This window comes from Sciurus carolinensis, chromosome 11, assembly GCF_902686445.1.
Source record: "Sciurus carolinensis chromosome 11, mSciCar1.2, whole genome shotgun sequence".
Lineage (NCBI taxonomy): Eukaryota > Metazoa > Chordata > Mammalia > Rodentia > Sciuridae > Sciurus > Sciurus carolinensis.
In genome coordinates, this window is record NC_062223.1 from 80,459,695 (window position 1) to 80,483,446 (window position 23,752).

A 23,752-nucleotide genomic window follows, 5' to 3' on the forward strand; every position below is an offset into this window, starting at 1 on the left:
CACCTGACTGTCATCTGGTGGTGTAACTGAACAAATAAAACCTTGAAAAATAATTCAAGGGCCACTTTGGGGAGAAATATGAACCTCAATAGTTGCCAGAAGACTTTTTTGGTTAAAATCAGGTGTGGTGTCACATGCCTGTAATCCCAGTGGCTCAGGAGGCTGAGGCAGGAAAATTGTAAGTTCAAAGCAAACCTCAGCAATTTAGTGGCCCTAAACAACCTAGCAAGACCTTGTCTCTAAATAAAAGAAACAAGGGCTGTGGTTGTGGCTCAGTGATAGTGTGCTTGGCTAGCACGTTCGAGGCACTGGGTTCGATCCACAGCATCAAATAAAAATAAATAAATAAAGGTACTGGGTCCAAAAAATAAAAATAAAAATAAAAGAAATAAAAAGGGCTGGGGATGTGGTTCAGTAGTTAAGCACTCCTGGATTCAATCCCCAGTAACCGCCCCCCAAAAAAATATTCAAGACAGCATATGAGGTACTGTTTTGAGCTTATCTTGTGTATTATTTTCATTTAATCTTGTAGCAGTCCTAAGAGATAAGTACTTTATTTTCTGTTTTATGGATAAGGAACTGAAGAACAGGGAAATTAGGAAAACTGTAGATTTCTCCATTTGAAAATAAAGGAACCAGAATTTAACCCCAGAATATAATTTTGAAATAAGTAACACAATGATCCTACTCCTGTACAAGTCCTGCTTACTTTTATTTAAAAAGAAGAAAGACGTTAACCCCTTACTTTGCTTTAAACCAAACTTCTTTAGGTAGAAACAGAAGGAAGAAAAACTCTACCTAAAGAGAAGTGAACTAAGAATACTTTGGTCAGAAAAGATTTTTTTCTTTTAAAATCAACTTGAAAAGTCTAAGATTGTCAAGATAATTCAAGCAGATATTTAAAGAGTATAAACTAAGCATATGCTCTATAGGTGGTACGAATGGCACCAGACCTAGTTTTTGCTCTCAGGGTCCTCACAGTCTAGCATTAAAGAGGTATGCACACTACTAACTTCTCTGCAGAAGGGGTTAAATGCCATGAGAGAGTTCCTGTTCTCATGCTCTGAGGTCAGAACAGGAAACGTACATTTTAGAACTTTGGAGAAATATCATGACTGTATCAAAAATTAAGAGCAAACAGAACTTGGCACATTTCAAAAAATACAATCAAATATGGGTTTAGATTCTTCTTAGCATCCCCTGTAATATTTTCTGTGCTATTTGTAAAGTATTTAAAGTTGATTTTTAAGTACAAAAAATATGGATCTCACTCTCATTTAAACACATACACTCTGAGACAAAAATTTTGGTAGTTCCTCACTAGGCATATAACCAAAAGAACTGAAAGCATAACCATGCAAAAACTTATACAAGGATGTTCATAGCACCACTATTCACAGTAGCCAAAAAGTGAAAACAATCCAAATGTCCATCAATCAATGAATGAATAAGCAAAATGTGACATATCCATACAACAAGATTCAGTCAAAAAGGAATTAAGTACTGAAACACACTAGAACAGGGATGGTCTTTAACAACACCGTGCTAAGTGAAAGAAGCCACAGATACAAAAAGTCACACATTGCCTGACTCCACTTATAGGAAATGTTCACAGAGACAGAAAGCAGCAGAGTGGTTGCCAGGGACTGAGAAAATGGAGACTGACTGGGTAGGAGGGTTCCTCTTAAAGAGAGAATATTCTGGAATTAATGGCGCTGGTTGTACAACTTTATGAATGTACTGAAAACACTTGAATGTACACTTTCAAATGATGAAATTTGTAGTATGTGAATTATATCTCAACAAAATTTTATTTTTTAAAAAAGAACTGAGACACTATAAAATTGAAATCCCTTTGACCATCGTGCCCACCCAAATCCCTAGGGTCATCAATATAACTAGTTAGTCTCACTCCTTGTTATAAGAACTTATTTCTCAAAATGCCTAGCCCAGGATCTTGCATACAGCAGGTATTTTAGGCATTTGTTGCATAATAGTTTTGTACAAGGATAAGAAAATACTGCTTTGTTCTCTCCAGGATAATATGGATTCTTTTATATCCACCATCACACAAATTCAGTAGTTAGATGAGACAGCTTCAAAGATACAGTTATGTTAACACCACATATACCATGTGCAGTAACAAAAGAACATAGTACTTACTGGCTCAAAGCTCTACAACCACAAGTCCAGTTAATAGAAAACCTTGATATGGAAGTTCATGTAAATAAGGAGGTACTTTGGATCTGTCCCTTGGTTTATAAAGCATTTAGAATATAGGGCTTGGAAAGGCTATTACTTTAGAGCTCACAACAGCAAACTGTAAACAAGGGCTTTCTAACTTGGTCAAGTTCAACTTAAACAGAGACCTTAGACTTGCTCCCAAGACTTTTATTCAGAGTTTTTTTTTTTTTTATTTTTTTTTATTGTAAACAAATGGGATACATGTTGTTTCTGTTTGTACATGGAGTAACAGCATACCATTTACCTAAATCATACATTTACATAGGGTAATAATGTTTGATTCATTCTGTTATTTTTTCCTTCCCCCCCACCCCTCCCACCCCTCTTTTCCCTCTATACAAGTCCCTCCTTCCTCCATTCTTGCCCCCCTCCCACCCCCATTATGTGTCATCATCCGCTTCTCAGTGAGATCATTCGTCCTTTGGATTTTTGAGATTAGCTTATCTCACTTAGCATGATATTCTCCAATTTCATTCATTTGCCTGCAAATGCCATAATTTTATCATTCTTTATAGCTGAGTAATATTCCATTGTATATATATATATATACCACAGTTTCTTTATCCATTCATCAATTGAAGGACATCTAGGTTGGTTCCACAGTCTAGCTATTGTGAATTGAGCAGCTATGAACATCGATGTGGCTGTATCACTGTAGTATGCTGATTTTAAGTCCTTTGGGTATAGGCCGAGGAGTGGGATAGCTGGGTCAAATGGTGGGTCCATTCCAAGTTTTCTAAGGAATCTCCACACTGCTTTCTAGAGTGGCTGCACTAATTTACAGCCCCACCAGCAATGTATGAGTGTACCTTTCCCCCACATCCTCTCCAACACCTATTGTTGCTTGTATTCTTGATAATCGCCATTCTAATTGGGGTGAGATGGAATCTTAGGGTAGTTTTGATTTGCATTTCTCTTATTACTAAAGATGGTGAACATTTTTTCATATGTTTGTTGATTGCTTGTAGATCTTCTTCTGTGAAGTGTCTGTTCATATCCTTAGCCCATTTGTTGATTGGGTTATTTGTATTCTTGGTGTAGAGTTTTTTGAGTTCTTTATATATTCTGGAAATTAGTGCTCTATCTGAAGTATGAGTGGCAAAGATATTCTCCCACTCTGTAGGCTCTCTCTTCGCATTGCTGATAGTTTCCTTTGCTGAGAGAAAGATAATTAGTTTGAATGTGTCCCAGTTATTGATTCTTGCTTTTATTTCTTGTGCTATGGTAGTCATGTTAAGGAAGTCTGATCCTAAGCCAACAAGTTGAAGATTTGGACCAACTTTTTCTTCTATAAGATGCAGGGTCTCTGGTCTGATTTCAAGGTCCTTGATCCACTGTGAGTTGAGTTTTGTGCAGGGTGAGAGATAGGGGTTTAGTTTCATTCTGTTGCATATGGATTTCCAGTTTTCCCAGCACCATTTGTTGAAGAGGCTATCTTTTCTCCATTGCATATTTTTGGCACCTTTGTGTAGTATGAGAAAAATGTGTTTATTTGGGTTTGTGTCCGTATCCTCTATTCTGTACCACTGATCTTCTTGTCTATTTTGGTACCAATACCATGCCGTTTTTGTCACTATTGCTTTGTAGTATAGTTGAAGTTCTGGTATTGTGATACTCCCTGTTTCATTCTTCCTGCTAAGGATTGCTTTAGCTATTCTGGGTTTCTTATTCTTCCAGATGAATTTCATGATTGCTTGCTCTATTTCTGTAAGGTACATCATTGGGATTTTAATTGGAATTGCACTGAATCTGTATAGCACTTTTGGTAGTATGGCCATTTTGACAATATTAATTCTGCCTATCCAAGAACATGGGAGATCTTTCCATCTTCTAAGGTCTTCCTCAATTTCTTTCTTCAATGTTTTGTAGTTTTCATTGTAGAGATCTTTTACCTCTTTGGTTAGATTGATTCCCCAGTATTTTATTTTTTTTGAGGCTATTGCAAATGGAGTTGTTTTCCTCATTTCCCTTTCAGCTGTTTCGTCACTTGCGTATAAAAATGCTTTAGATTTATGCGTGTTGATTTTATAGCCTGCTATTTTGCTGAATTCATTGATGAGGTCTAGAGATTTTCTAGAGGAGGTTTTTGGATCCTCTAAATATAGAATTATGTCATCAGCAAATAGTGACAGCTTAAGTTCCTCTTTTCCTATTCATATCCCTTTAATTTCTTTAGTCTGACTAATTGCTCTGGCTAGAGTTTCAAGGACAATGTTGAATAGAAGTGGTGAAAGAGGACATCCCTGTCTTTTTCCCATTTTTAAAGGGAATGGTTTCAGTTTTTCTCCATTAAGAATGATGTCGGGGGCTGGGGAGATAGCTCAGTTGGTAGAGTGCCTGCCTTGCAAGCACGAGGCCCTGGGTTCGATCCCCAGCACCACAAAAAAAAAAAAAAAAAAAGAATGATATTGGTCATGGGCTTGCATAAATAGCCTTTACAATGTTCAGGTATGTTCCTACTATCCCTATTTTTTTTAGTGTTTTGAGCATGAAGGGGTGTTGTATTTTGTTGAACGTTTTTTCTGTGTCAATTGAAATAACCATATGATTCTTATCCTTAAGTCTATTGACATGATGGATTATGTTTATTGATTTACAGATGTTAAACCATCCTTGCATTCCAGGGATGAACCCCACTTGATTGTGATGCATGATTTTCTTAATATATTTTTGGATACGGTTTGCCAATATTTTGTTAAGGATCTTTGCATCTATATTTATCAAGGATATTGGTCTAAAATTTTCTTTCCTTGATGTGTCTTTTCCTGGTTTGGGTATGAGGGTGATATTAGTGTCACAGAATGAGTTTGGTAGGGTACCCTCCTTTTCTATTTCCTGGAATACTTTGAGAAGTATTGGAATGAGTTCTTCTTTGAAGGTCTTGTAGAACTCAGCTGAGAATCCGTCTGGTCCCGGGCTTTTCTTGATTGGTAGATTTTTAATGGCTTCTTCTATTTCATTGCTTGATATTGATCTGTTTAAATTGTGTATGTCCTCCTGGTTCAGTTTGGGAGGAGCATATGTCTCTAGAAATTTGTCAATGTCTTTGGTATTTTCTATTTTGTTGGAATACAGATTTTCAAAGTAACTTCTCATTATGTATCTCAGTGGTATCTGTTGTGATATTTCCTTTTTCATCATGAATTTTAGTAATTTGAGTTTTCTCTCTCCTTATTCAGAGTTTTTTAATCAGAGTCACATGAAGAATGTTTTAATAACACATGTCCTTGATCCCCATCTCTCAAAGGTTCTGATTTACTAGATGAAAGTAAGGCTGACATTTATGTTTTTTAAAGCTCACCAGGTCATTTGGAAACATTTTATGTTAAGAACATTTAGAAAGGGAATGTGAAACTGAGTTTTGCATGAGTTTCCATGTAAATCTCCAAGCATCCACTTAACAATCATGTTAAACTTGTAAGAGCTGCCAATCAAAAGACTGGCAACTATTCTAACTTTATGGAAGAGAAAACTGAGGCTCAAGGATTTACTCCTAAAAGTCAGCAACAACAAGAAGCCAGCCCTCGAGTCCTGATGATGTCCCTACATCTTCCTGCATACACTTTTCAAGCTCCCTTATGGTGCTGGAATCGTGGTTTGCTGGAAAAAAGCTGGTCTATAATTACCCTCTTACCACAGTTTCAGTCATTTTACTGTGGGTCTTGATAAAATGGAGAATAACTGTGAAAGTATTTTTGAAAGGTTTCCTAATTTGTGCCCTCATATTGACAGGGCAGTTTCTCTTTATGTACTCCACATATGAAGAGCCTCCTTATTTTCCGTTGAGTTGGAGCTGGAAAGGAGAATACTACCTAGAAGTCCTGGCCATCCAGGAAGAAGTAAAAGAGAAGCCTGCCCCTTCAGGCCCTAGGGGGAGGGAAGGAGGTAGAATAAAGATAGGGTCCTCATTCATATACCCTCTCTTTACAAGTCCTCTTCCTTTTCGCCAGAGCAGGTTCAGCTCAGAGAGCAAGGGAGCTTTTGAAATGTTGAGACTCCAATTTTCGACATAAGAGTGGGCAGTAAGGCTACTGAAGTTTGTTCTTCAGTTCATTCTGTACCAATGTGTGGTATGGGAGCAAGTGCTTGGATGCAGATGGAGAAGTCCGAAAAGACGAGCCTGGGCCAGCATTACTGGCTCTCCACAGCCTGCGTGCAGCCTGCAGCAGGTCTAGAATTTGCTAAGAGATGGGTAAACCAGCAGAGGACTGTGGTTAGAACAGAGTTCTCAGTGTGACAAACTGTGAGGCAAACAACCAACACTACGACCTCCATAGTAGACTCCTGCACATGACTCCCAAAGACAAAAAATTAGTTGACTCAAGAAATGACTCGGGGATGCATTCTAAATTAGACAATAAAGTAGAGAATGTCACACAGATATCACATAGATACACACAGATGTCCTCTTGCCTCTAACTCACACAAAGTCATGGCAGCACTCTTCTCGAGCAGCCACTAAGATGTATGAAGCATCACTGGTGTGCCAGACACTGTTCTTGGCTGATGAGGATTTGGAAGTAAATAATGCAGACAAACTCCCTGCCCCAACCAAAGAAGATCTGGGAGTATAGAAAGGGAAGTGGGCAGAATTCCCAAGGATAAAGTATTTTCTCAAAGAGCCCTGATGAGGAAGTTGAACCTTGAAATGACTTAGAAGAGACTGATGCTAGGTGTGAAGACTGAGGCAAGAAGATCAAAAGTTTGAGGTCAGATTAGGAAATTTAGCAAGAGACTATTTCAAAATAAAAATAAAAATGGATGAGGATGTAACTCAGAGTACCACTGGGTTCAATCTCTGGAACCAAAAAGAAGAAGAAAAAAAAAAAAAAAAAAGACTTTATCCTGAAAAATAAACATTGTACCAGTTCTTTTTAAAAGGCCACAAATTCTCAACAACCTACCAAGAGGTTGGAAGTCTAGGTTCCCTTTAAACCAAATAGATTTGTGACTCCTTTATCCAAAAAATTGCAGCAAAAGTAACAATATGTGACTTCTAGGCCTAGGTAATTTTGAAATGCCATGAAGTTTCCTTCCTGTCCCCTAAGACATTCACTCTTGGAGCCCCTGAGCCACCATGTAAGAAGGCTGTCTGATTATAGACTGCAAATTTTGAGAAAGCCTGGGCTGCATGTTGAGGTCACGTGTAGGTGCTCCAGTCAACAGCTTTAGCTGAGCAGAGCCCTGCAGCCATCCCAGCTTTGGGGACAGGTACGAGTGAAGACAAATAATTCCAACTCCTAGCAGTCAAGTCACCCCAAGTCATGCAGGCCTTCCCAGTTGAGGCACCAGACACTGGGGAGCACAATTATGTTCCTGTGTTGCTCTGCTTGAACTCCTGACCCACAGAATCTGTAAGCAAAATAAAAGTTTTTTTATACCACTAAATTTCAAGCATGTTTATCATGCCTAAAGATGTATCACGAAACAAACAAAAAACAAAAACAAACAAACAAAAAAAACCAGTATAGCAATGAGAACTAAGGGAGAAGAAGCAGATAAGTTATAGAAAAATATATGATTTTCTTTGGTTAAATCTGGTTTGAAAGAAACCATTATCCCATCACAGGTGACCAAACACATTGTAACACTTCTGGTTGTTAGTAATATCTATTTTATCTACAAATGCTGTAATAGAAAATGCTTCAGACCTTAGGAAGAACTGTAGTAGTCCAAAAGGAATTTGAGTAAGGCATTATTCCCTAGCCTAGCTTTCCAGTGTGGAACTAATACTCTCACGATGCCATTCAGAGTTGTTTATGAACCCATTTTTGCTTTTTTTCTCTTAGTACATGGTACATACCAGGTATTTTGGGAGCTTCTAATAGGGTCCAAGCAGTCAGGGGAGAGAGAAAATATTTCAGACAAAGCAAAGGGATCACGGTGAACAGAGGTAATGAAGTCTGTCCTGGGGAGACTAAAGGGTGTTGCCCAAGGCTCACTGTCCATCCATACGCCTTTTGCTTGACATTCGTGTGCCCACACCTTTAGCCTTTAGTTAAGCTGTTATTATCTGAAACGTTCTCTTGCCATTTGTTGATGAATCCTACTCATTCTTCAAACTCTCCAGTCCAGTCGTCATGTTCTCTGTAGTGTTCCCTGACACTGCCCCACTCTAAGGAATTCATCACTCTGTACCACTTGCTTGTTTCAACACTTGCCACAACCTGCTTGAGTGCTTATCTCCTTAGGTGCCACACACTAGGTCAGAAAAGAAAAATTGCTGTCCTTGAAGAATCCATGTAACTATAGGGAAAGACTTCTAAAAACAGTCACACTGCAGTATCACAAGATCTGTAGAGAGGCACGGTAGGATATTGTAGGAGGACAGATCTCCCTCGGGAGGAAATCAAGAAGCACCACAAAGTAGGTGACATTTGAGGTAGGCCCTGAAATTGAACTAAGATGCTGCATGGGGGGAAACTTCAGAATCACAACTGAAAAGGTTTCAAATGGGAACCACTAAAATAACAGGAACATCTGGTCAGGTCAGTCATCATCTCTACTGCTGGAGAGTCCCTGCTCAAGTTATTCCAACTCCTCTTTTACAACACCTGAAGCTACTCAGTCTTTCCAACTCCATTAGCTATTTATATCATAAAGTGCGTAACATTTGAACAAGGAATTCATTAAAAAATATGAGTAGATAATACATGAAAATATATTCAAACTCAGTGGCAATCACAGGAATCCAAATCAAATTGTCAAGTATTTTTTTTAATTATAATGTCTCATATCAAAGAAGAATCATGAAAACCAAATCTATCCTTTCTGAGAGTCAATTTGGTATGATGTATCAAAAGCCTTATGAATAAGTGTACTCTTAGAATTATAAGCTCATCCTAAGGATAAAAAAGTCTTTGCTCCAAAGATCATGATATTATTTGAAAGGAGGGCTAGAGCTGTAGTTCAGTAGTAAATCATGTGCTCAGCCTGCATGAGGCCCTAGGTTGACCTCTAGCACCAAAAATAAATAAGATAGTGAAAGATAGTAAAGTACCTAAATGTTCAACAAAAGAATCAAATAAAGTTGGCACTGTAATAATTTTAAGTTACTACTTAGTGACTGCTTCCTACATGCATGCCACTATGACAGGTGACATCAAAGCAATCTACAAGGTAATTAGGCTAGAGTGAGTTGAGTAGGACTTTCCCAGTTGCCCCACAACTGCTAAATAGAACCCACAGCTAAAAACAGAGCAGAGGTGAGTTCCCACAAGGTAAAGAGAGCAGTCAGTAAGTGGGGCCGGGCTCATTCAAGGGCTTTTAAAGAAGTTGTAGTATGAGATCTTCTAACTAAACCGCCACAGGTATCCCTGTGCTGTCTTCCCCTGACAGTCTACAAAAGGAAAGGATGGAGAGCGGGAAGCTTGGACCACTTGACCTAGTGGATTACAAGATAATCGGTTACAGAGATTAGGGGTGGGAAAAAAAAGAAAAGAAAAGAAAGGAAGGAAAGGATTGAGGCAAGAACTTTTAAGACTGTAATGCCTTACAGTAAATATCTACTTAGGTAAATATCTACTTAGGTTGCTGACTTACAGATCAGTCCTGAACCAATCTGGACAAAGGAAGGGAAAATGAAGCAAGAAGTGGCGGCAATACAGTCACCCCACTGTTTGATGTGGATTCGGGTCCGCTGGGTCAAGCATTCCCATGGAAAGTGCTGGCCTTAAGCTCTCTTGCTAGTTTCCCACCAGAGGACTGTACATTAAGCAAAGGTACACTAGCTGGGGGAGGAGGGAAGTTAAGTAGGGAAGGGATAACCTGAAAGAGACTAAAATAACTTAATTCCAAATTTTTCTCCAGGATAGCAGACCACTCAGTAAGAAGCCCATCCTCAAGAGAATTTACAAGCCAGACATGGTGGCCCACACCTGTAACTCCAGTAACTTGGGAGGCTGTGGCAGGAGGATCACAATTATTTTTTTGGGGGGGCGGGCTGGGGATCGAACCCAGGGCCTTGTGCTTGCAAGGCAAGTACTCTACTACTGAGCTATCTCACCAGCCCCAGGATCACAAATTTAAGGCCAGCCTCAGCCTCAGTAACTTAGCAAGACCATCTCAAAAAAAAAAAAAAAAAAAAAAAAGAGTTGGGGATGTGACTCAGTGGGTTCAATTCCTGCTTACCCTGCCATACCAAAAAAAAATGAAGAACTTAGAAGTGTGAGGAGTATAATTACACAGGCAGTGCTAGTCAGGTAACTAGCTACTGACCCCCAACAGCAGCCATTAAGTGACGCTTATCCTTGTTCTTATCCTTTTACCCATCCCTACACACCTGAACAACTGGAGCCTAGAAAGGTGCAAGGGAAGAAATATCAGTGAGAGACTCTGTCTCCTGCCACCCCCACACTCACCTAAGTGAGTAATGGGAAGGAGGAGCAGAGAAAAAAATAAACCCAAACCTGTGTTTCATATCCCCAGAGTCACTAGTTTGGCCAGCAACAGGATACACTGAAATTTTTATTTTTATTTTTACTTATTTTGTTGGTACTAGGGATTAAACCCGAAGGCACTCCACCACTGAGCTACATCCCCAGTCCTTTTTATTTCTTATTTTGAACCTCAGTAAACTGCTAAGGGTCTCAGAAAATTGCTGAGGCTGGTCTTGAGTTTGCGATCCTCCTGCCTCAAAGTGCCAGCATGCCTGGTAAGACAAATTTTTAAAAGGTGGACTTTAAACAACCCAGAGTGACCAGGTGGGTGCAGATTCTGCCCAGGATACCATCAAAGGATCTATCCTTTATAGGAGAAGGGAGAGCATAGTTGCAAATTCTGCCTGGAAAAAAACAAAATGATTCATGTTTGTATCCCTCTGAGCTACAACTATTCAATTAACTGATTAAAATGATCATTATCTCCTTTTTATAGAATAGAAATTTAAAGCTCAGGGAGATTAACTTGTCCAAGCCCACAAAGCACATGGGGGGATTAGTTTGGATTCCAATCCAGGGCTAACCTCAGAGCCTATGCTTTTTACAGTTTTTGTGGGTATGTTCAAAATAGGATTCAAAGACATATCCTCAGGGATTTCCAAATCCACTTCATATTTTTTTTTTCAGTCTTGAAGTCTTCCTCTCAAAGGTGAATTTTAAAATTCATAAGGAAGACTTGAGTATGTGAATGATCACCTTAGAAGAGGATGTTGTTCCTTGACTGCCAGCACTGCATTTTAAATCTTACTGATACCAAGTACCGGGCTGGGGAGATAGCTCAGTTGGTAGAGTGTTTGCCTCGCAGGCACAAGGCCCTGAGTTCGATCCCCAGTACCGCAAAAAAAAAAAAAAAAAAAACTGATACCAAGTACCAAGTTCTTTAATTTTCATGCACAATAACTAGTGAGAAAAGACAGAGGTCACAATATATAATTACCAATGTCATACTAATTAAAAGCCAAATGGCTTGCTACAGAAATCTATGTTTCACTGCAGTTCAAACATAAAAAAAATGTGACAGAGATTAACAGGCTCCAAAAGGATAAATGTCATATTCACATTTTGAGCATCAATTTAGTTTCAGCAAAATATCTAATGTTAAAACATTGGTTTTGAAATTTTATATTTATTTTGTGTATCTGTCTTGGTCTTACAACTACAGAGTAGCTATAAGTACATATTTATAACTCACAGTTTTTGCTTATACATATTTTGATTAAATAATAAAAAATAATTCAACATTAGAACTTGTGAAAATGTTTAAAGTATTCTTTCATTACACATACTTGAGAAGTTTTGTGTTATACTGGTATCCTTAAGTAGTCATTAAAAGTCGTCGTATCTTAGAAGACCATTCTGTGACACAGGGAAACATTCTCAATATAGTAACTTAAGATACAAAAGGTAACGGACATGGTGGCACACACCTGTAATCCCAGAGACTTGGGAGGTTGAGGCATAAGGATTTCAAGTTTAAGGCCAGCTGGGCAACTTAGCAAGACCATTTCTCAAAATAAAAGGGCTAGAAATGTAGCTCAGTGGTAAAGCTGGGTGCAGTGGCACATGCCTGTAACTCCACTGACTCAGGAAGCTAAGGAAGGAGGATCACAAGTTCGAGGCCAGTCTTAATAACTCAGTGAGATTTGCCTCAAAATTTAAAAAAAAATTAAACTGTGATGATGGTTAAGGAAACATACATGTTATGGCTCATCAGTTTGGATGAAACTCAGAAGATGTGCCGCCTATATGACATACCAGGTATGTACTGAATAATTGGAAATAACAGATGTCTTGTCTAGCCTGGGGGATGTTAACATAATATATAGCACAGTCATTCAAATTATATTTATAAGACTTATATACATGTCTAGGATTTGCTTTAAAATATTCCAACAAAGAAAAAAAAAAAAAGAAATACTAAAAGGAATAGACAAAACAAATGTGATGAAATCTTGATAATATTTAAAATCAAGTCCATCTGTTATTTGTTATATCATTTTCTTTACTCTTCTATATGATCAAAATTTTTAATAATTAAAAATTGGAAAAAATATGAGAAAGTAAATGAAAATATTCACAATGACAGTTCATGAAAAAAGAAGCAATTATAAAACAACAGCTCATGTTGATTATAACCATGTAACCAACCCAATAGAAAATCAGCCCTTAGTGCCCCTAGTGGGTTTCTATACCATTTTTACTAAAAGAAACCAGGACCCTTTGAGGAAATGGTTAATTATAAGTCTGGACCAGGAAATGTACAAGATAAACCTGGAACATCTTGTCATATCAGATAGCAAAGAGACTACCAAAGATGATCAGTGCCATGTCAATAGGATCCAGACACCAATTTGTATTCCGTCTTGCTGGCTAAAGATAGTACAATTTGAATTATAATAAGGAAAACAAATATAACAGATTCGAACACAGTGAAAATGTTTAAATATATGAGTTCATGTTACTCCAAAAAACCCTAATTGATCATTTTGAAGGATACAAAGAAATCCACTCAGTATTTTGAGTAGTAAATAAAAAGAAGCAATCATAAAAGTGGGAGGAGGGCTGGGACACAGCTTAGTGACAGAATGTAGCTGGGTTCAATTCCAGTACTCCCCTGCAGAAAACAAAACAAAACAAAACAAAAAAACAACAAAGAACTGGGAGGAGAGTTAGTTATAATAAATAAAAGACAAAGGCTTTGAAAGTGCTTGCTTATAGCTAGTACCTGACAAGGAGCACTCCAGACCTGTACCCAGCTCTAAGCGAGATGTTACACTCCCATCAAAGGTGCACATACCTAGCAAAGGGAAACTAACAAGACCCAAAGTGAGAATGCCACACTAGAGGTGAAAAACATGCCACCGAAACAAGCCCAGAAGTGGGCTCTCCTTGGAGGGGCTGTAGGGAAGGATCTCTGAGCTGAATTTGAAGGGTTACCACTTCCAGGAACGTGCATTTTAAACCACTCTCACACCAGGAGCTCACACATTGATACTGACATCCCCAGGCACACATAAATTTCCCAAGGACGAGCCAAAGTCAGGTTCAAACAAATCACTGCATAGATTAACTTTCCTTCCCTGAGATCAGAGGACCTTGAGATGTTTCTTTCAGGAAAACTTTAACTCTCTAGAACTTGATGTAGTATCTAGCTTGGGAATTTCACTTACATTCTGGCATTGTAAACTCTAGTCTGGCCCAAAGGTGAAAGAATGTGAAGACACCATGTTCCTGTGAAAGATTTGAGAAGCATAAATGGTACCGAGTGTGGTGGTGGTTGCCTGTAATTCCAGTGGCTCGGGTGGCTAAGGCAGGAGGATTGAGGGTTCAAAGTCAGCCTCACCAACTTAGTGAGGCACTAAGCAACTCAGTGAGACCCTCTTTAAATAAAATATTAAAAATAGGGCTGGGGATGTGGCTCAGTGGTCGAGTGTCCCTGGCTTCAATCCCCAGTACCCTCTTCCCTACAAAAAGCATAAATCAACATTATTTCCACCTCCCCCAATACTAATTATTTAATCTGAGCTGGACATTGTATCATGACACTATCCTAGTAAATTTTCAAATTCAGTGAAATAAGACGCATTATTCCACTTTAACAGACAAGAAAGATCAGAGAATTTAGTAATTTGCTCAAGGAACCCAAAGGCCCTTGAAACAGAGAGATCTGAAGATAAACACTGTCAACATACCACTGACATTTCACATTGAAGAAGTGGCCATCTGTGAGGCAAAGACTTGGTGAGTGATGCTCTTCATCAATGAACATTATCCTGCCTTCCAAGGTCTTTTGTGGACTGTCCCCCTCAGCTCTCTACTTACCTCTTGAAGCTCTTTCAGCTTTCTATTCTAGGCTCCTCCATTCTGGATGTTTACTAGCCCCCACATCCCATGTGCACCCTTCTTTCCCTCTCCACATGCCATAGTACTGATCCGAGTCCAGCCCAGGTCTCCACCTCCTATTCTAGGAAGCTCCTCTACTTCCACACACAGAGCTCTGGCCTTCACACAACTCACTGCCTGGATCACACCATATAAGGGTGCCATTCTGTTTCACATGTGCACTTCTGATCTCCCTTGTCTGTGAATTTCTTGAAGGCAGGGTTGAGTACAGATTTATTCCCTTGGGAAGAGAAAGGATACAATACATTCTCTATAAAAATCTCACAAAATTAATTTGGATGCAGGCAACAGCTCACTTTGGAACTTGTACTTCTCATAAACTCCAGGTTATAATATCCCATCATCCCCTTCTAGCTAAAGAAAGGCCAGCCAAAGATAGAAACACCAGAGCCGTTTCATTAAGTGAGGTAGCAGGCATGCTTTCCTACTTTGTGACTTCGCTGCCTTTGGTCTTTTGACATTACTGAGAGAATTTTCCACAATCATTCAAGGCTGTGGCGATTCCATCCTGTCTTGTCTTTTAGGTTGGAGTTATTAGCAAGGTCAATTACTAATCTTTATTAAATGAAGAGATTTTTTTCAGAAATTGTGATAAAATACACAATATAAATTTACCATCTTAACATTTTTAAGGGTATAGTTCAGTGGCATTAAGTTCATTTGCAATGTTGTGCCACCATCACAGTCATCCATAGCCAGAACTCTTTCATCTCACAAAACTGAAACTCCGCATCCATCAGGTAATAGTTCCCCATGGCCCCTTATTCTCAGTCCCTAGTAACCCCATTCTACTTTTTGTCTCTATGAATTGGACTACTCAAGATGTCTCATAAGAATGGAATCATACAATATTTGCCCTTTTGTGACTGGCTTATTTCACTTAACATAATATCATCAAAGTTTATCTATGCTGTAGCATGTCCATTTATCAATGTTTTCTTCTTCCTTTTCTTTTGAAGTATCAGGGATTAAACCTAGATATGCTCTACCACTGAGCTATAAGCCAACCCTTTATTTTTTATTTTGAGGATCTCACTAGTTGTTCTGGTTGGCCTTGAACTTGTAATCTTCCTGCCTCAGTCTTCCGAGTAGCTAGGATTACAGGTGTGCAGCACCATGCCTGATGACAATTTCTTCTCTTTAAATAGAATAATATTCTATTGTGTGTACATACCATATTTAGTTTATCTATTCATCTACTGATGGATATGTGGGTTGCTTTTCAAATGAGATTTTTGGGGGTACAGGGTATTGAACCTGTGGCACTTAAACATTAAGCTATATTCCCAGTCCCCCTTTTTTTATTTTGAGACAGGGTCTCAGTAAGGCTAGCCATCCTCCTATCTCAACCTCCCAAGTTTCTGGGATTACAGATGTCCATGCACAGCTCAAATGAAGAGTTATGAATTAATGACGGTGACAGAAAGCTCAGGAGAGTGGCCCTGGGCTAAAATAATCTCTTCATTTTGTGAACACAATCAAGGAATCAGTCCAGCGATTAAGACCACAGAACAGAAAGCTGCTGAAAGGAATTTCCATTTGGTTATCTGAGTTGATATGAGATGGTCTACAAACAACCTTAAACACACTCTGGTTTCTGAAGACCTCCCTCTGCCTCTGTTCTTATCAGTCCAGGTGTTCTCACCAGATTTAGAGCCCACTTCCCCCAACATCCTGCTGATGGCCCAGCCAACTCCAAACAGTTTTTACAGGGACATTTTTTATAAGGGCACTAATTGCATTTGTTAGAACTCCAACCTCATAACCTCGTCACTTCCCAAAGGCCCCATTTCCTCACATCATAACTTTGGGGTTAGGATAACAACATATGAATTTTGGGGAGGGAGGTAGACAAAAAAAATGTAATCCATTGCAATCAGGTTACTCATTAACTAGAGCTCATTCCAGATATTCAACTATTTTAATATTTCAAATTCTATCAGTGCAAATCGCCATATTAACAGGTTTAAGAAATATTACATGATCAGGCTGGGGATATAGCTCAGTAGGTAGAGTGCTTGCCTTGCAAGCATAAGGACCTGGGTTCAATTCTCAGCACCGCAAAAAAAAAAAAAAAAAAAGAAAAGAAATATTACATGATCATATCAATTGATTCAAAACAAGTACCTGACAAAATTCTACACCCATTGATAACAAAGACTCTCAGAAAAATAGAGGAGTAACTTCTGCAACTGATAAAGAACATTTACAAAAACCCTAGAGCTTACTTAATGGTGAAAGACTCAATGATTTCCTCTTGAGACTGGGAGTGAAGAATTTCTACTCTCAACAGTTACTCAACATGGTACTGGAAGATCTAGCCAGCGCAATAAGGCAAGAAAAGAAACAAATGTCATAAAACTAGCTAGTTGCCTCCCCAACCCCATGCTGCAAAATAGAAAGCATGGGACAAGGCCTCCCAGCTTGGGCCTGAGAAAATGCAAATGCAAGTGTGGCCCAAGAGCTCCCAGCAAATTAGTGAAGTAGGCTGGGTTTAGGGTAATAAAGGACAGTGGGACACCTGCAAGGTGCCACCCCAGCAGACCAGCTCATACAGAAAGCAGCCTGCTGGTGCAGACCAACTGCTTTATCAAGAGAAGACAGAAATCCAGTTATTTGTGTGGGGTTCTGGGCAATAAGTGAAAATAAGCTAAAGCAAGGAAACACGTCTTTCACATATGGAAGGAGAAAAGCAGGCACCTTGTTTAATACTGTGGTGCACACCTGTAATCCCAGCTACTTTGGAGGCCAAGGCAAGAAGATCACAAGTTCAAGGCCAGCATTAGCAACTTAGCAAGAACCTGTCTCTAAATTTTAAAAAATTTACAAAAGAGGGCTGGGGATATAGCTCAGTTGGTAGAGTGCTTGCCTCACAAGCACAAGGCCCTGGGTTCAGTCCTCAGCACAGAAAAAAAAAAAAAAATTTACAAAAGAAATAAATGGTCTAGACATAGTGCATGGTACAGAATATGGCCCAACAGATAGCTATTAAAATGCTAACCTTAAGAGTCTTGAAAATGGGGATGGAATATAAAGCAAAAAATATTTAGATGATAGCACTAATAGATTTTGGTAAAAGATTAAACATAGGACAGTGGGTTGACTGGGAATGAAGGATGATTCTCAAGTTTCTCATTTGAGCAAGCATGTGTTAGTGGTACCATTTACTGAGCAGAAATGGAGTGAAAAAGAGGGAAACAAAGAATTTGGGGTGTGGTGAATTTGCATTAACTGGGAGATATTCAGATAGAAAAGTCCAGTTAACTGTTGGATATTCAAGTCTAGAGTTCAGAACACAACTCTGGGGATGGAAATTTAACTTGATAATGACCAGTATGCAAATGATAGTGGAAGGCAGGACAATGAACAAGATTGCCAAGAGGCAGAAACCACATAGCCACTGTTATTGTAAAGGAGCTCTAACCTGGCAAAAGGAGATCAGTCTAGGGAAGGAGATTTAGATCAGCCAGAAAATGAGAAAAACCAGACAAAAATGGTGTTGCTCAAGACCAAGAAGATGTTTCAAGAATTAGTGGTCAACTGTGACCAAGCACTGAAGAGATTAATTAGAATGAGGAATGAAAAATCATCCTCTAAATTTAGTGACCTGATGTTGTCACCTATGCCTTTTTGAGAATAGATTTGTTGAAATGACAAACAGTTTTGGATTGAAGCTGGCTAAGAGGAGGTGGGAGAAATGAACACAGTATAAACAACCATTAACAAGTTTAGCCCTGAAGAAAAGAGTACTGAGGAAGATGGGTTGGAATGCAAAGGGGAAATTCTGTTAAAAAAGTTAAGTTTAAATGATAATGGAAATGAATAGGTAAAGGGGGGAGGTTAGATTCATGACAAAAGAGTGCGAATTATTTGAGCAGGGAGGAGAGAATGTGATCCAAAGTACAGGTAGCAGGATTAGCTCAGAGAAGGGACATCTAATCTACTCTAAGAAGAGGGAAAAAGGAAAGGAACCATAGAGACACAGGTAAATTTAGAAATCTGGTTACAATGTTTCGGGAGCTATTTCTTGATCACTTCAGTTCTCTGTGAAGGAGAAGGCAGGTCTTAGCTAAATCTGAATGAATGGATTAATTTTTATTCCTAGGGCCTAATACAGTCCCTGAAACACGAATATTTATTTAATTAATTCATTCAATACATTTTTTTTAAAATTAGTGTTTCCTTCATGCAGGTGTCCACCAGGATACAAAAATGAAAAATTCACCACTAGGGGGCAGTGCTGCCACCAATCTTTCCCCAGATCTTTTAACTGAAAATCAACAGAAAACTATAGTGCAGTGTATGTTGTAAAATGTTTTCCTGCCAAGAAAATCCTGTTTAAGCTTTACATACATGTATGTGTGTGTGCCAATGCACACACTTGAGACTTCCCATATAGAGGCACACTGGGAGGTTGTTTGTCTACCAGTCTTCCAGTGTAACCAAATGATGATGCCCCAAGGGCTGTACTCAGCATTTTCCAGTTTTGGGGGTTTTTTTTGTAATTACCCTGGGGAACACAGCAAATACCCAAAAGACCTTTATACTTTCTTGTAATTAGTCAATTAGAAAAGGATGATGAAGGAATAAAATTCCTAAAATCCAATTTCTAACAATATTTGCCATAGCTTCTTCCAAGTTGTTTTACCCCCTCCACCTACTCCTTCCCCAAATTAAATGAAGTAGGTTTTAAAAAATAATTTAAAATAAATACAATGTACTTCATAAATTACGTTCCCCCTTATCTCATATGCTTGAGGTATTCTTATAATGAAAATTTATCAGTCCACAATACCAAATGCCTATTATACACATCAGAAACAGAAGCAATGGGGCTGGAAATACTTCCTTCCAAGTTTGGGTCTAATGAATTTGGGTCTCTAACAAACTGAGGAAACTGGCAGAGTTCTAACTTACAAGAGTATAGACAGAAATTCTTAAAAAAGAAAAAAGAAAGGTAGATGTGAAGGCAGGCTGCTCCCCAGAAGTTTAGAGTTGCACAGACTGGCTGTTCCCACCAGAGGAACTGAACTTCACAGTGGAAGAGGCTTCTGGTTGCACTAGTGGAACACATCACACCCTAGCTTAAGAAAAGCTGTTGCTAGTTTAGTCAGATGCCTTATGGGCTGGGGCCACAGGAAACATGGGAAAAAGAGGCTGAGGTCATCATATGACCCTCGCTGTCAGGTAATTCCAATGGGTGAAAAAGTGCTTAACACAAAAGCCTTCAAACTTGGTTATTTTGACCTAAAGTTGTTTTTGAACAAAAATAAATACCCAAGAAATGGATCATTGAGTCTGGGTGATAGAGTTGAAACAGTCACCAGTTAAATGCAGATATGGTGTCAACTTGTTTGCAAGTTGTTTCAAAAACAAAGTTTCAAGGTTCTTTAGGGTAGTGTTCTAATTTGAGAACTGAGGGTCACTTTTTTTACTGGACACACTATTCCTCTAGCTGGTATGGTATCTACTTTTACAGATAATTTTTGGAAGTTCTTTAGAATAAATATTTTAAAAATTATAAAAATATTAATAGCAAATTATTCCTCCTTAGCACTAATTTAAAAATTAAATTTGCCTAGTGATCTGATCCACCTCTCAACAAGAAAAAAAGTTTCTTAGTAATTATAATACTTGGGCTACATCAACACCCCAGAAAATGAGCTTTAAAACAGAAGAAAACACAGCCTCACGCCCTACTAAGTTAAATCTATGCCTCTTTTCAAAAGTCACGTGCTAAATCCTTAGCTTTTTCCCAGCAAATGATCTAAGTAAGAGCCTGATTTCATTGACACAAGCACTCCCCAACAACAACACTTCCTTTGAAAAACAGAATGTCACTTCCTCAGTCCAGAGGCCAGAAGTCCCTTGATTCTGATCTGAGGAGCGAAGACAGGAAACTGGTGAGCTTCTCCCCCAGGGCCAGCCACTAGTGCGAGGACAGAGGACAGGGTGTATTCAGAGCTCCCTTGATGCACTGCAGCTGGAAAGCAAAAGCTGACTTCCAGGTTGTGGGAGTGATCCCCAGAGTCCAGCCCCATGTCAGTGTAGCAAGGGCATTCATGGGAAGCGAGGAGGGAGAAGATGGAAGACCTTGTTGTGCCTTTTAGCGATCTTACTTCCATTTCTAAATTCCTGAGACTACCCCGGGACCGATTTCAGCCTCAGTAACTGGCACCCTCTTGTACTTTGACCTCGCCAGGCGAGACATCCTTCGGGTTGTGCGGCGGACCCGAGCCAGAACTCTACACCGCTCAGCACCAGTCTGTACCACCTCCTCCCGATGCTGCCAGTTTCTCACCTAGAGGGGAGAGGCTGTCCCAGCAATTTCAGTAAACACTGTCGGTTAGCACCACCTGGCAACTGAAAACCTTGATCTCTCCCGACCCTAGACGCCAAGGGCTGCACAACACAAAACCCCGGCCAGTTAGCGCGGACCAAACTGCAGTGTCACCATCGTGGGGCGGGGGTGGGGGGCGGTGTATGTGAGAGACATACAGAATAAAGAAGGGGGACAAACAAATGAGTCACTTAATACAAGGACTGCACATGCCGCTGACGCTGCCCATGATGCAGCGGCTGTGGACTGGAAGGAAGCAGGCGGCCACCCGGGAGGGGCGAGCGGAGAAAGGGAAGGGGAGAGGGCGTGAGGCGCCTCGCCCTTTGTGGGGCCGGGCGGCGAGGCCCCACAGCCTACGCCCCCCTTGCCCGCCCGCTCCCCCAAGCCTGCAGGCTGAATCCGCTTGGGGTGACCATGGTCCCCCAACCCCGGGAGTCAACTCTCGGTCTCCAAAAACAATCAATACAAACTTCGATACAGTATTTAGTTCACTGGGAGGCTGGCTGGGGAGGTGCAGCCGGCGCACCCGCCTAGCCGGCGAGGAGCTGCCGCCCCAACCTGCCGCCCCGCCCCTCGGCGGCGCACCTGTGACAGGTGTGCAGGTGCCCCACACGCCCCCGAGCCGCGGGGCGCGCCGGCCGCTCCTCGCCCCCCGGAGGCCCCAGGATCCGCCCTGCCCACGGCGGGCGGCGTCTCCCGGAGCCCCCAGTCCCTCGGCAGGCCGAGGGACGCCCCCCGCCCGCCCCTGGGCGGCCGCGCCCGGTCGCCGCCCGCACTCACATAGCGCCTCAACTTCTTCTCCGGGGGCGATTTTCTCAGCCAGCCGGTGCACACCACGTCGCCGCCGCCGCTCATGTTGCCGGCCGACTGGAGCCCGCCGCCGGGTCGCGCGGACAAGGGCGCGGGCGCGGGCTGCTGGGTCAGCCGGCCGGCGGTGCGCAGCTCGCGGGGGAGGGGAGGGGCCGGGCGGCCCGCGGCCCCGGGCGAGGACGAGGCGGCGCGGCGCGGGCCCGACTGCCCCGCGCGCGCCCGCTCTGCCCCCGCGCGCGCGCGGTCCGCACTCCCAGGCAGCCCGGCGGGGGCGCCCCAGCAGGAAGGCCGGCCCGCTCGCCACGCCCACAGCCCGCAGCGCCCCCGGGAGAGCTGCCTTCAGACGCAAACCACCCGGCCGGGACCCGGGAGGCTGGAGGGCCGGGAGGGGCGGAAGCTGCCTCCAGCCAGCACGCCCCCTGGGTCTTGTTTTTTTCCTGAAGCCTCAAGCAGCAGCCTCAAGCACCTCGCCCCTGGTCGTGGTGGTGGGCTTCGCACCCTGGATCGCACATCGATTTTACCCGGAGGGTCTTCAGGGAAAGGATTCAAGCGCTGCTTGTTTCTTATCCATTCCCATAGTCTCAGGTTTCAGCAAGGTCAGTTTCTGGCTGAAATTAGTGACCCGCTTCCCTGAGAGAGTTTCATTAACTCTCGCATCCGCCCCCGTGGCTCGAGAAGGAAAGGAAACAGACCTACTATGTTTGAGGAGTATTTGCATTCATTGTTTACTTGATTGTCTTCACACATCTACAAATTGGGCAGGCACTATTAGTCCCATTTTACAGATAGCCCAAGGTCTCAGAGCTAATACAATGCAGAGCAAAGTTTCTAATTCAGGTGGGGGAAGGGAGGGGGATCCTGCTCACCTGCTTTTCAAAGTGGAGAACTGCTTTACTGTCTGCAGATAACTTGGGAACCTTTTATTGCAAGGAAACAAAGTCCAACTGACTCCCTCCCCACTGCCTCTGGGAAAACAGAATTCAAAAGAAAATTCCTACGTTTTGCAGAGTTGAGAAAGCAAAAAATAGTCATTGTATTTCATGGAGAAGTGGTAGGCAAGTTGGTGTAGAAGAAGAAACTGAAGTCAAAATCCCCAGAGTTTCAATTCCTGGACACAGGCTACATATGAGACTTCTCACATGTAAATTGGAATATAATAATGATGCCTTTCTCACTGTGGTGAGATTTAACTAAAAAAGTATGTGAAAGTGAACACCTAATAACATCAGCACTTCAGTGGAAGGATTAAAAATGTTTTCCCCATATAAGTTCTTTTTGTTTTGTTTTTTTTGTGCTGCTGGAGATGAACCTAGGGCCTCAGGCTACATTTCCAGCCCCAGGAGCCCTTTTTAATTCATAGAGTGCCTTTATAAGCAGCGTTAAAAGATAGGTCCTGCAGAGTGTGGTGGCACAGGCTTGTAATTCCGGTGACTCAGGAGGCTGAGGCAGGAGGATCACAAATTCAAGACCAACCTTAGCAACCTAGCAAGACCCTGTCTCAAAAGAAAAAGGACTGGGGATGTAGCTCAGTGGTAGAGAGCTCCTGGGTTTAATCTTCAGTACTGTAAATAATACAATAAAATAAAATAAAGGTAGATCCTCCTTATATGTGGACAATAACCCATATTATCAATGGGGAATTGTGTTGCAGACATAAGTTGGAGAACTAGCATCATGCACTGCCCCATGTAATCTTAGACTAAGGCCATTTTGTCCATTTCCCTGTCTCTGTGCAACTAAGCTGCTTATTTCAATCAGTTGATCTTCCTTTGGTCCAACAGCACTTGATTGGATTGGGGAAAGTTCAGTCACTCCAGTCAGTTTCTAAAGGCTAATCCCCTACTATGCACTTTGCTTTTCTAGGCATCCAGAGAGGTGGAAAGATTAGCTGCCCTGGATCCCACATTTCACTGACCTTCAATATTTATTATGCCCTTGGATAGAATGCAAAGCCATAACTATAGGGGTGTGACTGTAACCAGAGCTCCCTTAACCTTTTAATTTAGGTATCCCTAAG

At 41.1% G+C, this 23,752-nt stretch overlaps 1 protein-coding gene across 1 annotated transcript in view; it reads right to left on the reverse strand.

Moving 5' to 3' along the window:
* The window catches only part of Gab2 (GRB2 associated binding protein 2), a 188,441-nt gene extending 166,462 nt beyond the window's left edge, over positions 1-21,979 (reverse strand). The window contains exon 1 of the mRNA XM_047519264.1: positions 21,706-21,979. Coding sequence (XP_047375220.1) covers positions 21,706-21,780 — 75 coding nt within the window. The 5' untranslated portion in view covers positions 21,781-21,979. The remainder of the gene's footprint in view (positions 1-21,705) is intronic.
* Positions 21,980-23,752: the final 1,773 nt, after the last annotated feature.